Source organism: Ranitomeya imitator, chromosome 5 (genome assembly GCF_032444005.1).
Source record: "Ranitomeya imitator isolate aRanImi1 chromosome 5, aRanImi1.pri, whole genome shotgun sequence".
In the NCBI taxonomy this organism is placed as follows: Eukaryota; Metazoa; Chordata; class Amphibia; order Anura; family Dendrobatidae; genus Ranitomeya; species Ranitomeya imitator.
Window position 1 is genome coordinate 707,951,930 of NC_091286.1, and position 21,431 is coordinate 707,973,360.

A 21,431-nucleotide genomic window follows, 5' to 3' on the forward strand; every position below is an offset into this window, starting at 1 on the left:
CACACATACAGTACATATACACATGTGTGTATATATATGTGAGTACAGACACAACGGACATCGCATTAATCACATTATATATATACGCACACACATGTATATGTGATGTCAGCCCTGTGTCTATATATAATGCCCGTCCTGTGCGCGCAGCACCGTGCTGACAGAGTATACGCCGTGTACACCCCCGCAGTGATGTCACCTCTTGTGTCTCCGCACAGGACTGATGGCCTCGCTGTGGCGCCATTACCAGAGACTACTCTCCCTCCATCCCTGGAAGGTGCAGATCATCACTGCCGGTGAGTGACAGCCGCATGTACACAGCTCCAGCGCAGAATAATGCACGGTGTCACTGCACCCAGAACGTCCAGGCATTTCCCAGGATCCTCCTTTCTCATATCTGGCTCATAACAGGGAGTAAAAGTTTTTCCCCAGGTGGGTCTGGGCCAGGCTGGATCAGTCTCTTATCACCGCTGTTGAACCCCCCAATCCCCCCACCCAACCTAACTAAGACCCTCTATTATACACAATACATACAATACACTATATACATAAACCAACATCACAGACCACAACCTACATACTCACCACCCGAGGCTCAAGTTCGATGCCTGCAACCTTCTATTTCAGGGAACAGAAATGCAAAACAAAAATCTAGGGTGTAAAGACATCAGCCCACCACCAGGATATAGGAGCGCTGACGGACTAAGGCACCCCGAAGGAGAAACCCCACCAGCGCATCATTTTCAGAACTAGGGTAACATAAGCCGGGAGATGCCCCCTGTCTCACATTCTTGGAAGAAAGGCTGAAACCATCCCTTGCAGGAGAATACCCACGGAGGAGCCCTCTCTTTCCAGAGGTTTGCCACACTAATTTTCAAAAAGGTGCTCACTAGAAACACCAGGGGGTTCACCATATTCAACCACCCTAGTCTCCTCGTGCAGAAAGTGACCTCACGGTTCAGTCAATTCCCCCACAACATCTGGAAGAACAGACTGTAGACCCGTGTCCAGAAAGGCTCCGGCAAGACACAGACGCTGCCCAGGTAGATTAGCAAGGTGAGCAGGAAAGCTTTGCACAGGCCAACTCTTTCCGTCAGGTTCCAAGACCAACACTTCCATTGGTCCACTCTTTGGGCGACACCTTTGATTCTGCCGTCCCTGTTTTTCGCGGGGTAATCACTCTGGCCAAATTCGATGCCTAGGACTTTGGCATGTTCTTGGGGTTCGGGGAGTGTGTCCGGAAGATCAAACCTGGGATCCCTGCCTCCTAGCCAGAGACTCTCACACTTGTCCTGGTTGACCACTTCTGACATCACCGCTATCGCCTCCTCTTGCGAAGAAACAAAGACGGTGACATCGTCCGCGTAGGCCACTACCCTTAGGATAACCTCCAGCGCCAGAACGCCCATCCTCACCCCCGCCAACAGTCCACAATTGATTTTCTGAGGAAGGGATCAATCGTAAACGCGTAAAGCAAAAAGCTTAGAGGGCAGCCCTGGCAGAAACCAGATCCTACCCCGAAAGGTTGTCCAATCCATCCGTTTACCAGAGGGAAAGTCTCAGCCCCTGCGTACAAGGTCTTAAGCCAGTCCACAAACCCTCCAGGCAAACCATACCTCAAAAGAGTGAAACAGAGGTACTCGTGGTCGACCCGATCAAAGGCTTTTGCCTGATCCAGCGTCAGCAAGAACCCCTTCCAAAAGCCCGCCCTGCCTTGCTCCACAACCTCTAGGACACCTAGAACAGCATTGAAAGTGCTACGGCCAGGAACGCAACAGTGCTGGGCCTCCGAAAGGAGCCGCAGTGCAAACTTCACCAGCCTGTTGAAAAGTATCTTAGCCAAAACCTTCCTGTCCACATTGAGAAGTGCTATGGGACGCCAACTCTCAATGCGTGACGGATCCTTACTAGTGATGAGCGAGTGTACTAGTTGCTCTGGTTTTCCCCGATCACGCTCGGGTGGTCTCCGAGTATTTATGACTGCTCGGACATTCATCGCCACAGTTGAATGATTTACAGCTACTAGCCTGCTTGATTACATGTGGGGATTCCCTAGCAACCAGGTAACCTCCACATGTACTCAGGTTGGCTTGTAACTGTAAATCATTCAGCTGCAGCGATGAAAACTAAATCTCCCAGCAGTCTTAAATACTCGGAGACCACCTGAGCGTGCTCGGGAAAACCCAAGCAACGAGTACACTCGTTCATCATTAATCCTTACCCTTTGAGAAAATGATCAAAGCTGACCTCCTTAATGATCTCGGCAGAGTGCCCGAGGAGAGACACTCATTAAACACCCGAGTCGAGAGGGGGACCAAGGAGCCCCTAAAGGTCCTAAAGAACTCGGATGTTAAGCCATCCGGACCTGGCGATTTTTTTTTTTTTTTTTTTTTTTTTTTTTTGGGGCCGGAGCCCATCTATCACCAGTCTCACTTCCTCTTCTTTGATCGCTTCTGCCAATCCGCCCAGCGAGAGGTCAGCCCCTGGCTCAGGAACAGCTTCAGCCAGGAAAGCCGACATCCTGTCACGATCCAGTTCCTTCCTTCCCAAGAGGTTCGAGTAGTATGAACTGACGACATCCAAGATCCCTGATCTGGACCTTCTCAGGGATCCCGTACCAATTATCAGCCCCGTCACTATCTTACTATTCACTGACATCTTGCAGCTTCTGTAAGGATCGGGCGAGTAGTACTTCCGTAATCCCTCTCAAAAACCAAAGATGCATGCCTATCGTACTGACACCTCATTAGCAAGGATTTCACACTGGAGATCGCCTCGCGGCTACCTCCAGTCGAGTCAAGATGCTCGAGTTTCCTCCTCAGGCTCTGATACAGGCGATCCCTGTTCAGGCTTCTGAGGTTCGAGAGTTGCCGGAAGAATCTCACCACCCGATGTTTGAACATCTCCCACCACTCAGACTTAGTGTTACTTAGGCCCAGCAGCGGTACCTGGCTCTGAAGAAATTCCTCAAAGGACCGTCTTACAGCTTCTTCCTCAAGGAGTGACGAATTCAGCTTCCAATAACCTCTTCCCATCCGAGGAGTCTCTGTAACGCTCAAGAGAAAACATAATCAAACAGTGATCGGAGAATTCCACCTCCACAACAGACAACGGTGAGGAGACGGCCTCCTCCTTCAAATAAAACCTGTCTATCCTAGACCTGCACTGACTACCTCTAAAAAAGGTGAATCCCGTGTGGCCTGTGTTGTGCCGGATGTGGACATCCACCAGGCGTACCTCACATACTATCCTAATTAGCGCGACACAATCGTAAGCCAGCTGGTTGTGACGTTGTTGAAATCCCCACCAAAGACCACCTGCCGACTTGAAGATAAGAAAGGTTTGATCTTCGTGAAGAGACATTTGCAGTCCCACTTGGACTTGGGACCGTAGATGTCATTGAGCCGAAGCTCATGTTCCCCCATGGAGACATTTAGGATCAAGCATTTCCCCATTTCTAATTCGATTAATCATCTGCATTCAACCACTGCGATCTTAAAAAGGACCGCAACCCCGCTATACGGCTTGACCGCAAGAGACTAGGAGAAGGGCCCATGCCTCCACTCGCACCTTGCTTTATGCATGGTTGATAGGTCAGTCAACCTGTTCTCCTGCAAAAACAAAATTTCGGCGTCAAGTTGGCCGAGAAAATGAAAGGCTGGTTACCTTGCCGCTTCTGACTTTATGCTGGAAACATTAATGGTTGCCAGCGTCAACGGGGTGGGTGCCGCCATCATGATTGATTTAATTAGATAGCCTTTTTCTTCCCACTCCCAACAGTTTCACCCTCTTCCTCTGAAAATGATGAGTTTTTAGTGCGCTTAAGACAAACAGACTCATCCATTCTCTCCTTATATACACTCTGGCCCTTGTTTGGTGGTCCTGACATAGTAAACCCCCAAACCCCCCTCCCCCCCCCCCCTGCCCTGAGTTTTTTTTTTTTTCCCCTGAAAGACCCAGCAACCTCCTGTCCACAACCTCTGGCTCCGGGTCCCCATCGCCCCCTCTGGAGGGGAGTCATGGAGGGCCTCTCCCTCATTCAGACTGTCACCAGATGAAGGTTCCTGGGCAGACATGGCGTCCTTTTGCTCCTCCCTTTCAAGTCTATTGACTTCCTCGCTCAATTATCTGTCTTTAGGATCCTCAGCTGCAAGTGAAGCACCGGGTCAGAGTTCAGGGTCATTACTCCCTGCCCCCTGTTCCCATAGCGCTGCTCCTGCTGCCTGATATTGGATGGCGGCAGCCTGCTCCTCACCGGTTCCCTGCCTTCTCTGCCCCTACTGGTCCCTTCACTGGTAAGATTAGTCCCGGCTTTCGCCTGTCCCGCACTCGCCGCTTTCAGGACCGCATCGGTGAAGGAATGTGGACCACGACTGAACGGGTGACCGAGGTCATCACACAAATTACACCTAATCCTGCCAAAGGTAGCAGCGAGATGGCCAAGGGCCCCACACAGTGCGCATTTCTGGGTGGTACACTGCGCACTGAAGTGTGTGGGGCTGCCGCACCTGTGACAGACCTTAGGCTGCCCCCAGTAGAAAATCAAGATCCTGTCCCTCCCCAAAAATGTTGAGGAAGGGATATGGGTAACGGTGTTTCCTGAAACCTTCAATTTCACCATGAAGGTCCAGGCCCCTGACCAGATACCATGCTCGTCGAGGGTCTTTTCGGGAATACCGACGATGTCGCCGTATCATCCAACCCAGGTGGAGATGTCCACACAGGAAAGTGACTCATTACTGGTCAAAACGGTCACCTTCCTGACTGAGTTCTGGCGGGATATCGCAACAGGAAAGAAACCCTGCCATTCGGGGCGACCCCAGGCCAGCTCATGGCGTGACCAGAAGAGCTCAAGGCCCTCCGGTCTCACGAAGCTGACATCGAAGTAGGAGGTCTCATAGGAATGGATCAAGGCGAAGATGTCATATGCCGCGAAGCCCATCCTCCGCAGGAGCTCAGCAACCTTCGACCCATCAGGACAGGCATCCTTGCTTACCCACTGGAGACGGGCCACGTTCCTACAGTTACTCCTCTGCCCCGGTGTCGGCAGAGACCAGACAGTCTCTGCCCCTCTATCTCGGAATGTTGAAAGACCGTGTCTCTCTATCCAGAAAGACAGATCAACCTCCCTCCTCTCTACATTGATGGAACTCTCCCCTCTCCTCAGGGTGTCCAGGAAGCGCTGCTGCAAGTCACCATCCTCAGGGTCACCAGACAAGGGTCCATTACAACACCCAGCAGTGTCAGCTCCTGAATAGCTTGGGGCTGAAGCCCATGCCACCGCTGGGGGGGCAGTGGGTACACTACCTTTTCTGTATATTCTTGGCACGCTGCTCCCCTGTTGCAGCCACGTGCCTCTTCTCCATTGAGGCGCACTGCGCCCCTGTCGCACAATCCTCGGCCCTGCCCCCACAGCCCCGGCCGGCTCAGCCGTAGTGAGCAGGGATGGAGTCTGCCCACACCATCCCCCTTTTGCAATGGCATGGACATCGCCACCCCCCCCCCCCCCCTTGGCCCCGGTGATAACCGGCTTAGCCGCAGAGGGCAGGGAGGGAAACTCCTCGGGGTCCCCTATGTCCGGCACTGTGAGTACCTCCACAGCCTCGCCACCTGCACTGTTCCCCGCACAGACGGCAGCACCACCGGACGTCCTCCTTCTCTCCCCACCTTGCCTATGCCCCGGACCCACTGCAGAGCCCGTGCCTTTAGGTTTGGTGGGGTTTACACAGGAGGTGGTAGGTGTAACATCATCCATCAGTACATATCTGTAACTCACCACCTCCCTTGCAGTCTCCTTGGTCGTCTTCTTCCTCCTCTTGGTCTCCTTTGCTGGGTCGTCCTCACCAAAGGAAAAGCGGTCCAGGTTCACTGGAGACTCCAGCTGTCGGATCTCCTGTAGCAGACCGCCCTCCTCCTCTTCCTCCTCTAGCAGACCGCCCTCCTCCTCTTCCTCCGCTGACACTCCAACCTGTGCTGTCGGAGTCCTCTGCCGTGCCGGGAGGCCGCTCCCCTGTTGTCGGCTCTGCGACTCACTCTCCCGGCTGGTTCCAGCTGGTAGGACTCCAATCACAGCCTCCTCCTCCTCCTCGTCGCTTAGGATGCCGGCTGGCGGCTCTCCTGAGGTATTTAACCCCTTCATTTCTGAGAACCGCCGCTGATTCTTAAACCTCTCCAGGAAGGGACCTGCGCTTTTCTCAATCCCCTCCCGGAGGAGCACTAACCGGACCACCTCATCTCTGAGGGCTCTGAACCTCTGGGAGGTCGCGCCTTTCTCTTTGTTAGAGACTTGGGTGTTCAGGACCCGAGCCACCCGCAGCTCCTCCTTCAGCCCGGTCAGTGCTTTGCCGGCGTCCTCGTACTCACGTAGCATGGCGACCACTCGGGAGGAGAAGGTACTCGTGGACTCGCCGGAGCTCCTCTCCCCCCCAAGATGTTCCTGGGCTCTCCTTCCTTGGGCCTGAGGTGCCCCTGTCTCTTCTCTCTGGGCGGACAATGAGCCGTCTCAGGGTTGGTGTAGGTGGGTATGGTTCTTCTCACCCGTCCCAACCTCCTCAGTCCCTCTTGGGCCGGTTGCTGCTGCTGCTCTCTGTCCCACGCCGGCACAGACTGGGGAACAGAAGCCTGGGAAGCCATGCTGGCCTCCCGGGAAGCCATGCTGGCCTCCCAGGAAGCCTGCCTCTCCCTGGGGAGAAGAGAGGCCGACTCTGGGCCTCCTGCTGGAAGTGCTGGAGCTCACAAGACAGGTGCTGCTCCTAGCAGGGTGTGACTGATTGTGGGCACGCGTCCTGCAGTCTCCTCCCCAGTAATGGTTGATAACAGGGAGTGATAGATTGTAGTCTCCTGTCCTACAGTCATCTCTTCAGTGATGGCTGATAACAGAGCATCATCTGCAGAAGTCTTGTGGCTGCAGTCTCTCTGGTCACCAGGAGATGGCAGCAGAGGATTCTGCTTCCCGTGTCTCTGGTTCAGATTATGTATTGGCACATACACTGTTCCTATGAATATAGCTAGAATATGATAGCTCATACAGCGGTGAAATAAGTATTGAACCAGTATTCTCAGTAAATCTATTTGTAAATGGGCTATTGACATGAAATTCTCCCCAGATGTCGGTAATGACCTATTCAATTGGGGCAGCACTGTGGCGCAGTGGTTAGCACAGCAGCCTTGCAGCGCTGGGGTCCTGGGTTCAAGCCCCACCAATGACAACATCTGCAAAGAGTTTGTATGTTCTCTCCGTGTTTCCTCCCACATTCCAAAGACATACTGATAGGGAATTTAGATTGTGAGCCCCATCGGGGACAGTGATGATAATGTAAAGTGCTGCGGAATATGTTAGCGCTATATAAAAATAAAGATTATTATTATTATTATCCACACAGGACAGAAATAACCATAATGTCCATAAATTATGTGTAATAATACCATAATGTCCATAAATTATGTGTAATAATGACAAGTGAGACTGGGAAAAGTATTAAACACATGAAGAAAAAGATGAGCAAAAAGCCCTTGGAAAGTCCCGACACCGTCTGAGATCTATCAGTAATTAGGAAGCAATCCTTCTACTTAATGACAAATAATATCAGCTGAGTCACCTGATGGCCAATAAAAAGGTGTCTCATTGCCATGGGGCCACACAGGAAACATCTAATGATGAGTAAAACCGGTTAGCTATCTCAAGACCTTCACAACCTTATTGTTGCAAAACATCCTGATCGCACTGATTACAGAACAATTTCTAAACTACTGAAGGCTCCAGTGCCACGGCCAGGTGCTCCCTGCAAGATTTCTCCATAAACCGGCCACAGCCAGGTGCTCCCCGCAAGATTTCTCCATAAACCGGCCACAACCAGACGCTCCCCGCAAGATTTCTCCATTACCGGCTACAACCAGACGCTCCCTGCAAGATTTCTCCATAAACCGGCCACAACCAGGTGCTCTCCACAAGATTTCTCCATAAACCGGACACGACCAGGTGCTCCCCGCAAGTTTTCTCCATAAACCAGCCACGACCATGTTCAAGTGTGTTTATAGTTTGCTCAACAAAATTTAGACAATCCTGGGAACTACTGATAGAATCTAGTTTAGTCAGATGAGACCAACATTGAACTCTGGATGCCATATTACACACCATGTTTGGAGGCCAAAAGCACTGCATATCACCCCAAAAACACCATACCAACAGTGAAGTGTGGATGAGGGAACATCATGGTATGGGGTTGTTTTTCAGCCTACGGCACTGGCAATATTCATACAATTGATGGAAGGATGAATGGACAAATGTACTGAGACATTCTGGATAAACATCTGCTGCCTTCTGCCAGGATGATGAAGATGAAACAAGGCTGGACATTTCAGAAAGACAATGCCTGAGGAAACTCTCAATTGATGTCACAGAATATAAAGGTTCTAGAATGGCCGGGTCAATCACTGGACCTGAATCAAATAGAAAATGTATGGCAGGAACTAAAACTCAGAGTCCATAGTAGAAGCCACAGAAGCTCCAGGATGTGACGAGTGTTTGTGTGGAAGAATGGGCCAAAATCCCACTTGAGCAATGCCTGCGACCAGTTTCTCCATTCAGGAGATGTCCCGAGGCTTCATCACCAACAAAGCCTTTTGTATTACGTAATAATTATATATCAGTAAGTGTGGTCAGCACTTGTTCCCGGTGTCATTTCTCATTATTAAACATGATTTATGGACATCTCTGGTGATTTCTGTCCTGGGTGGATTGGACGGGTTGTTAACGACATCTGGGGAGAATTTCATGTCAATAACAGCTTTACAAATAGATTTACTTAAGTATTGAACACGTCACCAATTGTCTATTTCACCCGCTGTAAATTTCTGCACTGCACAGAGTTTGTTACCGTCACTGACCCCAGGAGCTCACAGTCCAGATATCTGTGTCCTGGAGCCGCGGTTTCTGCCCCTCACAGACTGATGGCCTCCAGTGTGAAATAGGCTGATGGGGCAGCGGGCAGGTTACAGGAATTCTGTGGAGATCAGGGTCACCCACCTGACACTGTGCCTCATCCATCAAAACCATAGCAGCCAATCAGGGCCCAGCTTTTATTTTACAATAGCAGCATTATCAGGGCCCACCTTCAATTATACCACCATAGCAGCCAATCAGGGCTCGGCTTTTGGGTTCTTCCATTGTTCTTGTTATGAATGGTTCAGTCTAGTGAGATTTACTGTAAATTCACCGGAGATGCTGAAAAGACCAAGTCCCCAATTCAGCAAAGTCTTTAGCAAAAAAAAAAAACTGGCAGAAACTGGGTGATAAAAGCGCTTCTCACAAAATTAGAATATCATCAAAAAGTGAATTTATTTCAGTTCTTCAATACAAAAAGTGAATCTCATATATAGAGTCATTATACACAGAGTGATCTATGTCACGTGTTTATTTATGTTAATGTTGATGATTATGGCTTACAGCCAATGAAAACACAAAAGTCATTATCTCAGTAAATTAGAATAATGAACAAAAACACCTGTAAGGGCTTCCTATGTGTTGTCCCTTAGTCAGTTTCAGTAGCTCCACAATCATGGGGAAGACTGCTGACCTGACAGATGTCCAGAAGGCGTCACTGACACACTCCACAAGGAGGGGAAGCCACAAAAGGTCATTGCTAAAGAAGCCGGCTGTTCACACAATGCTGTATCCAAGAATATTAATGGAAAGTGGAAGGAAAAAGTGTGGTAGAAAAAGGTGCACAAGCAACCGGGATAACCGCAGCCTTGACAGGATTAAGAAAAGGCCATTTAAAAATTTGGGGAGATTCACAAGGTAATGACTCTATAGAATATATGAGATTCACTTTTTGCATTGAAGAACTGAATTAAATTTACTTTTTGATGATATTCTAATTTAGTGAGAGCACTTGTAAATACTTTACAAAGGCAGAAAATATTTGCGCGGAGTTGATGTAAGCAGGAGGAATTGTCACTAATAAATGTCATCTGTGCTGAAGGCTATGCGATGGCCATCCGACAACGGATAAGTCACCTGCGAACTCTGCCAATATGACAATGAACGGCAGACCGTGACAATAGGACCGCATTGGTACAGGACATCATGGAGATCGTCAGTGTCAGGCCTACAACGGGGAGAAGACGTTTCAAAATCATGGAACATTCTGAAAAATTCTGGTACAATTTTAAAATAATCCAGGGCCGGTCTCTCCTAGTCAGAGCCTACCAAAGTGCTCCAAAAATTGAAGAGTGTGCTGCTCAGCAGTGTGGTGGCCCGCACAGAAATGAATAGAAGGAGCCCCATGTGCCGCTTCCTCATTACTGACTGTGTGTGATGGGCCCCCAGGACCACATCTGTCCACATTCGTGGCTTATCCTGTGGATAGGCTGTACTTCTACCAGATGGGGCACCACAGTGACACCACTTGGACGTTCTCCTCTTCTAACCTTGGACCTCACGCAGAAGATGTACAAATGTGACAGGGAACATTCACACGTCGGCGATTAGTCATCGAGCAGCGGCTCCCGTGTCTCCATTACTTCAGATCAGGAAGACTTGGTTATTATAACCAACGTGGAGGAGTCAACGACAGAATGATCTGCGAAGAAACAAAACGACCTCAAAGAAATTGTGACTTTTAGGAGGATCTTAGCTGCTGTATCTCATCACCCCTGGACTTGAGGTGTATTTACCCTGAAAGATTCTCCTTCTTGGCAGTACACAATCCAGTATAAACGTGACTCTTGCTGCAGAAACCTATGAATTACAGATCACTCAGCCAGGTCTGCCTCACCAAACAGGTTATCAAACAACCGCCGATCGTCGCATTACCTGATGCAAATCAGGTAATGCAAACAGACCAATACTGCCAGAAATAAGAACAGTCAGTGCGAATTCTATAGTTTTATTTTAAATTTACTTTCTCCAAATCTGGTTAAAAATTACTAAACAGGATGTCCAGTCACTAGTGAGCATGCATGAATGCCAGTGAGGGCATCCGATCACTAGAGGCGGTACGTGAATGACGAGGAGGGTGTTCAATCACTAAATACGATACGTGAGTATTATTATTATTATTATTATACATTTTTATAGCGCCATTTATTCCATGGCGCTTTACATGTGAATACGGGGCAAATATAGACAAATACATTAAACATGAGCAGATAACAAGGCACACGAGTACATAAGGAGGGAGGACCCTGCCCGCGAGGGCTCACAGTCTGCAGGGGATGGGTGATGAAACACTAGGAGAGGGACCGAGGAAGGCGTCAGATCTGTTGTGAATTCTGTGGCTGAATTCACTCCTGTGGTCACAAGTGGTACTGCAGCTTCTGAGCTTCCTCCCTCAGGTGTTCTGATGAGCTCGTTGGCTGCTTTGTTATTTAACTCCGCCTGATTCTGTCTTCCTTGCTCCTTGTCAATGTTCCAGTGTTGGATCTGAGCTTCTGGATCTTTCCTGTGGCCTGCTGCTCTGCTTAGATAAGTGCTTCTTTGCTTTTCTTGCTACTTTTTCTGTCCAGCTTGTCAATTCGTTTTGCTGGAAGCTCTGAGACGCAAAGGGTGTACCGCCGTGCCGTTAGTTCGGCACGGTGGGTCTTTTTGCCCCCTTTACGTGTTTTTTTGCTTTAGGGTTTTTTGTAGACTGCAAAGTTCTCTTTGCTATCCTCGCTCTATCTAGAATATCGGGCCTCACTTTGCTGAATCTATTTCATCCCTACGTTTGTCTTTTCATCTTGCTAACAGTCATTATATGTGGGGGGCTGCCTTTTCCTTTGGGGTATTTCTCTGAGGCAAGTCAGGCTTGTTTTTCTATCTTCAGGCTAGTCAGCTCCTCGGGCTGTGCCGAGTTGCATAGGTAGTGTCAGGCGCAATCCACAGCTGCCTTTAGTTGTGTTTAGGATAGGTTCAGGTATTGCGGTCTACAGAGATTCCACGTCTCAGAGCTCGTTCTATTGTTTTTGGGTTATTGTCAGATCACTGTATGTGCTCTGATTGCTGGCACACTGTGTCACTGGATTGCCTACATAACAGTACAAGGAGCCAACCTAATGATTCTCAATAGAGGGAAAAAAGAAGTTCTGACATCATTTTTTTTTCTCAGCTCTGTGTTCAGTCTTTTTTTTCCCCTAGTCATTTGGGTGTTTCAGGACACAGGTGTGGACATGGATATTCAGGGTCTGTGCTCTTCAATGGATAATCTCGTTACAAATGTACAAAGGATTCAAGATACTATTGATCAGAAATCTATGTTAGAACCAAGAATTCCTATTCCTGATTTGTTTTTTGGTGATAGAACTAAGTTTCTTAATTTCAAAAATAATTGTAAGCTATTTCTGGCCTTGAAACCTCATTCTTCTGGTAATCCTATTCAACAGGTTTTGATTATTATTTCTTTTTTGCGCGGCGACCCTCAGGACTGGGCATTTTCTCTTGCGCCAGGAGACCCTGCATTGAGTAATGTCAATGCGTTTTTCCTGGCGCTCGGATTACTTTACGATGAGCCTAATTCAGTGGATCAGGCTGAGAAAAATTTGCTGGCTTTGTGCCAGGGTCAGGATGATATAGAAGTATATTGTCAGAAATTTAGGAAGTGGTCAGTACTCACTCTGTGGAATGAATCTGCGCTGGCAGCTTTGTTCAGAAAGGGTCTCTCTGAGGCTCTTAAGGATGTCATGGTGGGTTTTCCTATGCCTGCTGGTTTGAATGAGTCTATGTCTTTGGCCATTCAGATCGGTCGACGCTTGCGCGAGCGTAAATCTGTGCACCATTTGACGGTATTGTCTAAGATTAAACCTGAGCCTATGCAGTGCGATAGGACTATGACCAGAGTTGAACGGCAAGAACACAGACGTCTGAATGGTCTGTGTTTCTACTGTGGTGATTCCACTCATGCTATTTCTGATTGTCCTAAGCGCACTAAGCGGTTCGATAGGTCTGCCGTCATTGGTACTGTACAGTCCAAATTCCTTCTGTCCATTACCTTGATATGCTCTTTGTCATCGTATTCTGTCATGGCGTTTGTGGATTCAGGCGCTGCCCTGAATCTGATGGATTTGGATTATGCTAAACGTTGTGGGTTTTTCTTGGAGCCTTTGCGGTGTCCTATTCCGTTGAGAGGAATTGATGCTACACCTTTGGCCAAGAATAAACCTCAGTACTGGGCCCAGCTGACCATGTGCATGGCTCCTGCACATCAGGAAGTTATTTGCTTTCTGGTGCTACATAATCTGCATGATGTGGTCGTGTTGGGGTTGCCATGGCTGCAAACCCATAATCCAGTATTGGATTGGAACTCTATGTCGGTATCCAGCTGGGGTTGTCAGGGGGTACATGGTGATGTTCCATTTTTGTCTATTTCGTCATCCACTCCTGAGGTCCCAGAGTTCTTGTCTGATTATCAGGATGTATTTGAAGAGCCCAAGTCCGATGCCCTACCTCCGCATAGGGATTGTGATTGTGCTATCAATTTGATTCCTGGTAGTAAATTCCCTAAAGGTCGATTATTTAATTTATCCGTGCCTGAACACGCCGCTATGCGCAGTTATGTGAAGGAATCCCTGGAGAAGGGACATATTCGCCCATCGTCATCACCACTGGGAGCAGGGTTCTTTTTTGTAGCCAAGAAGGATGGTTCGCTGAGACCGTGTATTGATTACCGCCTTCTTAATAAGATCACTGTTAAATTTCAGTATCCCTTGCCATTGTTATCTGACTTGTTTGCTCGGATTAAGGGGGCTAGTTGGTTCACTAAGATAGATCTTCGTGGTGCGTATAATCTGGTGAGAATCAGGCAAGGAGATGAATGGAAAACTGCATTTAATACGCCCGAGGGTCATTTTGAGTATCTAGTGATGCCGTTCGGACTTGCCAATGCTCCATCTGTGTTTCAGTCTTTCATGCATGACATCTTCCGTGAGTATCTGGATAAATTCCTGATTGTTTACTTGGATGACATTTTGATCTTCTCAGATGATTGGGACTCTCATGTGAAGCAGGTCAGAATGGTTTTCCAGGTCCTGCGTGCTAATTCCTTGTTTGTGAAGGGATCAAAGTGTCTCTTCGGTGTGCAGAAAGTTTCATTTTTGGGGTTCATCTTTTCCCCTTCTACTATCGAGATGGATCCGGTTAAGGTCCAAGCCATCCAGGATTGGACTCAGCCGACATCTCTGAAAAGTCTGCAAAAATTCCTGGGCTTTGCTAATTTTTATCGTCGCTTCATCTGTAATTTTTCTAGCATTGCCAAACCATTGACCGATTTGACCAAGAAGGGTGCTGATTTGGTTAATTGGTCTTCTGCTGCTGTGGAAGCTTTTCAGGAGTTGAAGCATCGTTTTTGTTCTGCCCCTGTGTTGTGTCAACCAGATGTTTCTCTTCCGTTCCAGGTCGAGGTTGATGCTTCTGAGATTGGAGCAGGGGCGGTTTTGTCACAGAGAGGTTCTGGTTGCTCAGTGATGAAACCATGTGCTTTCTTTTCCAGGAAGTTTTCGGCTGCTGAGTGTAATTATGATGTGGGCAACCGAGAGTTGCTGGCCATGAAGTGGGCATTCGAGGAATGGCGTCATTGGCTTGAAGGAGCTAAGCATCGCATGGTGGTATTGACTGATCATAAGAACCTTACTTATCTCGAGTCTGCCAAGCGCTTGAATCCTAGACAGGCCCGTTGGTCGTTATTTTTTGCCCGCTTCGATTTTGTGATTTCGTACCTTCCGGGCTCTAAAAATGTGAAGGCGGATGCTCTGTCTAGGAGTTTTGTGCCCGACTCTCCGGGTTCATCTGAGCCGGCGAGTATCCTCAAGGAAGGAGTCATTGTGTCTGCCATCTCCCCTGATTTGCGGCGAGTGTTGCAAAAATTTCAGGCGAATAAACCTGATCGTTGTCCGGCGGAGAAACTGTTCGTCCCTGATAGGTGGACTAATAAACTTATCTCTGAACTTCATTGTTCGGTGTTGGCTGGTCATCCTGGAATCTTTGGTACCAGAGAGTTAGTGGCTAGATCCTTCTGGTGGCCATCTCTGTCACGGGATGTACGTACTTTTGTGCAGTCCTGTGGGATTTGTGCTAGGGCTAAGCCCTGCTGTTCACGTGCCAGTGGGTTGCTTTTGCCCTTGCCGGTCCCAAAGAGACCTTGGACACATATTTCGATGGATTTCATTTCTGACCTTCCCGTTTCTCAAAAGATGTCAGTCATTTGGGTGGTCTGTGATCGCTTTTCTAAAATGGTCCATCTGGTGCCCTTGGTTAAATTGCCTTCCTCCTCTGATTTGGTGCCTTTGTTCTTCCAGCATGTGGTTCGTTTGCATGGCATTCCTGAGAATATTGTTTCTGACAGAGGTTCCCAGTTTGTTTCAAGATTTTGGCGAGCCTTTTGTGGTAGGATGGGCATTGACCTATCTTTTTCCTCGGCTTTCCATCCTCAGACTAATGGCCAGACCGAACGAACCAATCAGACCTTGGAAACATATCTGAGATGTTTTGTTTCTGCAGACCAGGATGATTGGGTGTCCTTTTTGCCGTTGGCTGAGTTCGCCCTTAATAATCGGGCCAGCTCGGCTACCTTGGTCTCTCCATTTTTCTGCAATTCTGGGTTCCATCCTCGTTTCTCTTCAGGACAGGTTGAGTCTTCGGACTGTCCTGGTGTGGATTCTGTGGTGGACAGGTTGCAGCAGATCTGGACTCAGGTAGTGGACAATTTGACCTTGTCCCAGGAGAAGGCTCAACTTTTCGCTAATCGCAGACGCCGTGTGGGTCCCCGACTTCGTGTTGGGGATCTGGTTTGGTTATCTTCTCGTCATATTCCTATGAAGGTTTCCTCTCCTAAATTTAAACCTCGTTTTATTGGTCCGCATAGGATTTCTGAGATTCTCAATCCTGTGTCTTTTCGTCTGACCCTCCCAGACTCCTTTTCCATACATAATGTATTCCATAGGTCGTTGTTGCGGAGATACGTGGCACCTATGGTTCCATCTGTTGAGCCTCCTGCCCCGGTTTTGGTAGAGGGGGAATTGGAGTATATTGTGGAGAAAATTTTGGATTCTCGTGTTTCTAGACGGAAACTCCAGTATCTGGTTAAATGGAAGGGTTATGCTCAGGAAGATAATTCCTGGGTTTTTGCCTCTGATGTCCATGCTCCAGATCTTGTTCGTGCCTTTCATGTGGCTCATCCTGGTCGGCCTGGGGGCTCTGGTGAGGGTTCGGTGACCCCTCCTCAAGGGGGGGGTACTGTTGTGAATTCTGTGGCTGAATTCACTCCTGTGGTCACAAGTGGTACTGCAGCTTCTGAGCTTCCTCCCTCAGGTGTTCTGGTGAGCTCGTTGGCTGCTTTGTTATTTAACTCCGCCTGATTCTGTCTTCCTTGCTCCTTGTCAATGTTCCAGTGTTGGATCTGAGCTTCTGGATCTTTCCTGTGGCCTGCTGCTTTGCTTAGATAAGTGCTTCTTTGCTTTTCTTGCTACTTTTTCTGTCCAGCTTGTCAATTCGTTTTGCTGGAAGCTCTGAGACGCAAAGGGTGTACCGCCGTGCCGTTAGTTCGGCACGGTGGGTCTTTTTGCCCCCTTTGCGTGGTTTTTTGCTTTAGGGTTTTTTGTAGACTGCAAAGTTCTCTTTGCTATCCTCGCTCTATCTAGAATATCGGGCCTCACTTTGCTGAATCTATTTCATCCCTACGTTTGTCTTTTCATCTTGCTAACAGTCATTATATGTGGGGGGCTGCCTTTTCCTTTGGGGTATTTCTCTGAGGCAAGTCAGGCTTGTTTTTCTATCTTCAGGCTAGTCAGCTCCTCAGGCTGTGCCGAGTTGCATAGGTAGTGTCAGGCGCAATCCACAGCTGCCTTTAGTTGTGTTTAGGATAGGTTCAGGTATTGCGGTCTACAGAGATTCCACGTCTCAGAGCTCGTTCTATTGTTTTTGGGTTATTGTCAGATCACTGTATGTGCTCTGATTGCTGGCACACTGTGTCACTGGATTGCCTACATAACACAGATCACTAGAGACGGGACCTGAGTACTGGGGAGGGCGTCCGATCACTAGTCGGTACGTGAATGCCAGTGAGGTCATCCGATCACTAAATATGGTACGTGAATGCCGGGGAAGGCGTCTGATCACTAGTGGCTGTATGTGAATGCCAGTGAGGTCATCCGATCAATAAATACGGTACGTGAATGGCGGGGAGGGCTGTTATGACCTGGTGGTTAGGAGCACCCGGAATGACCTGATAGTTAAAACTCACACAGGACAAGCTCTGGGATGTGGGAGCTCTGCTGACCGCAATCCCTAATCCTATCACACACACTAGAAATAGCCGTGGAGCGCTCCTGACGCTCCCTAGGCGCCTCGTCACAGCCTAAGAGCTAGCTAGCCCTAGAGATAGAAAATTGTTGTGAATTCTGTGGTCAAGCTCCCTCCTGTGGTCATGAGTGGTACTTCGGCTGGTTCTGTCTATGAGCTTCCTCTGGTGGATGTGAGTGGGGCTGCGGCTTCTGAGTTTCCTTCCTCAGGTGACGAGGTTAAGTCGTTAGGTGCTGCTCTATTTAACTCCACCTAGTTCTTTGTTCCTGGCCTCCAGTCAATGTTCCAGTATTGGTCTTGCTCTCTCCTGGATCGTTCTTGTGACCTGTCTTCCCTGCATAAGCTAAGTTCTGCTTGTGTTACTTTTGTTTGCTATTTTTTCTGTCCAGCTTGCTATATTGGTTTTTCTTGCTTGCTGGAAGCTCTGGGACGCAGAGGGAGCACCTCCGTACCGTTAGTCGGTGCGGAGGGTCTTTTTGCGCCCTCTGCGTGGTTGTTTGTAGGTTTTTGTGCTGACCGCAAAGCTATCTTTCCTATCCTCGGTCTATTCAGTAAGTCGGGCCTCACTTTGCTTAAATCTATTTCATCTCTGTGTTTGTATTTTCATCTTTACTCACAGTCATTATATGTGGGGGGCTGCCTTTTCCTTTGGGGAATTTCTCTGAGGCAAGGTAGGCTTATTTTTCTATCTTCAGGGCTAGCTAGTTTCTCAGGCTGTGCCCGAGGTGCCTAGGTCTGGTCAGGAGCGCTCCACGGCTACCTCTAGTGTGGTGTGATAGGATTAGGGATTGCGGTCAGCAGAGTTCCCACGTCTCAGAGCTCGTCCTATGTTATTAGTAACTATCAGGTCATTTTCAGTGCTCTTAACCACCAGGTCCATTGTGGTTCTAAATCACCAGATCATAACAGTACTGGAGGCCCAAAGTACTAATGCTTCTCAATAGAAGAAGAGAAGTTCTGAGACCATTTTTTTTTCTCTGCACTGTGTTTTGTCTTTCTTTTCCCCTAGACATTTGGGTGGTTCAGGACACAGGTGTAGTGATGGACATTAAAGGCCTGTCTTCTTGTGTGGATCATCTCACTGCAAGAGTACAAAATATTCAAGACTTTGTGGTTCAGAAATCTATGTTGGAACCTAGAATTCCTATTCCTGATTTGTTTTCTGGAGATAGAGCTAAGTTTCTGAGTTTTAAAAATAATTGTAAACTATTTCTGGCTTTGAAACCCCGCTCCTCTGGTGACCCAGTTCAACAAGTTAAGATCATTATTTCTTTATTACGTGGCGACCCTCAAGACTGGGCATTTTCCCTTGCGCCAGGAGATCCTGCATTATGTGATATTGATGCGTTTTTTCTGGCGCTCGGATTGCTGTATGATGAACCTAATTCAGTGGATCAGGCAGAGAAAAATTTCCTGGCTCTGTGTCAGGGTCAGGATGAGGTAGAGATATATTGTCAGAAGTTTAGGAAGTGGTCTGTGCTCACTCAATGGAATGAATGTGCGCTGGCAGCAATTTTCAGAAAGGGTCTCTCTGAAGCCCTTAAGGATGTCATGGTGGGATTTCCTATGCCTGCTGGTCTGAATGAGTCTATGTCGTTGGCCATTCAGATCGATCGACGCTTACGTGAGCGTAAAACTGTGCACCATTTGGCGGTATTATCTGAGCATAAACCTGAGCCTATGCAATGTGATAGGACTTTGACCAGAGCTGAACGGCAGAAACACAGACGTCGGAATGGGCTGTGTTTTTACTGTGGTGATTCCACTCATGCTATCTCCGATTGTCCTAAGCGCACTAAGCGGTTCGCTAGGTCTGCCACCATTGGTACAATACAGTCGAAATTTCTTTTGTCCGTTACTTTGATCTGCTCTTTGTCATCCTATTCTGTCATGGCATTTGTGGATTCAGGCGCTGCCCTGAATTTGATGGACTTGGAGTTTGCTAGGCGCTGTGGGTTTTTCTTGGAGCCCTTGCAGTATCCTATTCCATTGAGAGGAATTGATGCTACGCCTTTGGCCAAGAATAAGCCTCAGTACTGGACCCAACTGACCATGTGCATGGCTCCTGCACATCAGGAGGATATTCGCTTTTTGGTGTTGCATAATCTGCATGATGTGGTCGTGTTGGGGTTGCCATGGCTACAAGTCCATAACCCAGTATTGGATTGGAAATCTATGTCTGTGTCCAGCTGGGGTTGTCAGGGGGTACATGGTGATGTTTCATTTCTGTCTATTTCATCATCCACCCCTTCTGAGGTCCCAGAGTTCTTGTCGGATTACCGGGATGTATTTGATGAGCCCAAGTCCAGTGCCCTACCTCCGCATAGGGATTGCGATTGTGCTATCGATTTGATTCCTGGTAGTAAGTTTCCTAAAGGTCGACTGTTTAATTTGTCTGTGCCTGAGCACGTCGCTATGCGGAGTTACGTAACGGAATCCTTGGAGAAGGGTCATATTCGCCCGTCGTCGTCACCATTGGGAGCAGGGTTCTTTTTTGTGGCCAAGAAGGATGGTTCGTTGAGACCTTGTATTGATTACCGCCTTCTAAATAAAATCACAGTCAAATTTCAGTACCCCTTGCCGCTGCTGTCTGATGTTTGCTCGGATTAAGGGGGCTAGTTGGTTCATCAAGATAGATCTTCGTGGTGCGTATAATCTTGTGCGTATTAAACTGGGCGATGAATGGAAAACAACATTTAATACGCCCGAGGGCCATTTTGAGTACCTGGTTGTGCCATTCGGGCTTTCCAATGCTCCATCAGTATTTCAGTCCTTTATGCATGACATCTTCCGAGAGTACCTGGATAAATTCCTGATTGTATACTTGGATGATATTTTGGTCTTCTCGGATGATTGGGAGTCTCACGTGAAGCAGGTTAGAATGGTGTTCCAGGTCCTGCGTGCGAATTCTTTGTTTGTGAAGGGGTCAAAGTGTCTCTTTGGTGTTCAGAAGGTTTCATTTTTGGGTTTCATTTTTTCCCCTTCTACTATCGAGATGGACCCTGTTAAAGTTCAGGCCATTTATGATTGGACTCAGCCGACATCTCTGAAGAGTCTGCAAAAGTTCCTGGGCTTTGCTAATTTTTATCGTCGCTTCATCAATAATTTTTCTAGTATTGCTAAACCGTTGACTGATTTGACCAAGAAGGGTGCTGATGTGGTCAATTGGTCTTCTGCTGCTGTGGAAGCTTTTCAGGAGTTGAAGCGTCGTTTTTCTTCTGCCCCTGTGTTGTGCCAGCCAGATGTTTCACTCCCGTTCCAGGTCGAGGTTGATGCTTCTGAGATTGGAGCAGGGGCTGTTTTGTCGCAAAGAAGTTCTGATGGCTCGGTGATGAAACCATGTGCCTTCTTTTCCAGGAAGTTTTCGCCTGCTGAGCGTAATTATGATGTTGGCAATCGAGAGTTGCTGGCCATGAAGTGGGCATTCGAGGAGTGGCGTCATTGCCTTGAAGGAGCTAAGCATCGCGTGGTGGTCTTGACTGATCACAAGAACTTGACTTATCTCGAGTCTGCCAAACGGTTGAATCCTAGACAGGCTCGTTGGTCGCTGTTTTTCTCCCGTTTTGACTTTGTGGTTTCGTACCTTCCGGGCTCTAAAAATGTGAAGGCGGATGCCCTGTCTAGGAGTTTTGTGCCCGACTCTCTGGGTTTGCCTGAGCCGGCGGGTATTCTCAAAGAGGGGGTAATTTTGTCTGCCATCTCCCCTGATTTGCGGCGGGTGCTGCAAAAATTTCAGGCTAATAGACCTGACCGTTGCCCAGCGGAGAAACTGTTTGTCCCTGATAAATGGACGAGTAGAGTTATCTCTGAGGTTCATTGTTCGGTGTTGGCTGGTCATCCTGGAATCTTTGGTACCAGAGATTTGGTGGCTAGATCCTTTTGGTGGCCGTCTCTGTCGCGGGATGTGCGTTCGTTTGTGCAGTCCTGTGGGATTTGTGCTCGGGCTAAGCCCTGCTGTTCTCGTGCCAGTGGGTTGCTTTTGCCCTTGCCGGTCCCGAAGAGGCCCTGGACACATATCTTCTATGGATTTTATTTTGGATCTCCCCGTCTCTCAAAAGATGTCGGTCATTTGGGTGGTTTGTGATCGCTTCTCTAAGATGGTCCATTTGGTACCCTTGTCTAAATTGCCTTCCTCCTCTGATTTGGTGCCATTGTTTTT

The 21,431-nt window shown here is 48.2% G+C and overlaps 1 protein-coding gene across 3 annotated transcripts in view; it reads left to right on the top strand.

Annotated features, from left to right (window-relative positions):
• MPV17 (mitochondrial inner membrane protein MPV17) overlaps positions 1-21,431 on the top strand; it is a 42,765-nt gene that overhangs the window by 12,158 nt on the left and 9,176 nt on the right. For 2 of the 3 annotated variants that reach the window (XM_069728603.1, XM_069728602.1), the window contains exon 2: positions 219-296. In XM_069728603.1, coding sequence (XP_069584704.1) covers positions 224-296 — 73 coding nt within the window. In that variant the 5' untranslated portion in view covers positions 219-223. The other variant, XM_069728601.1, reaches the window with a different exon arrangement.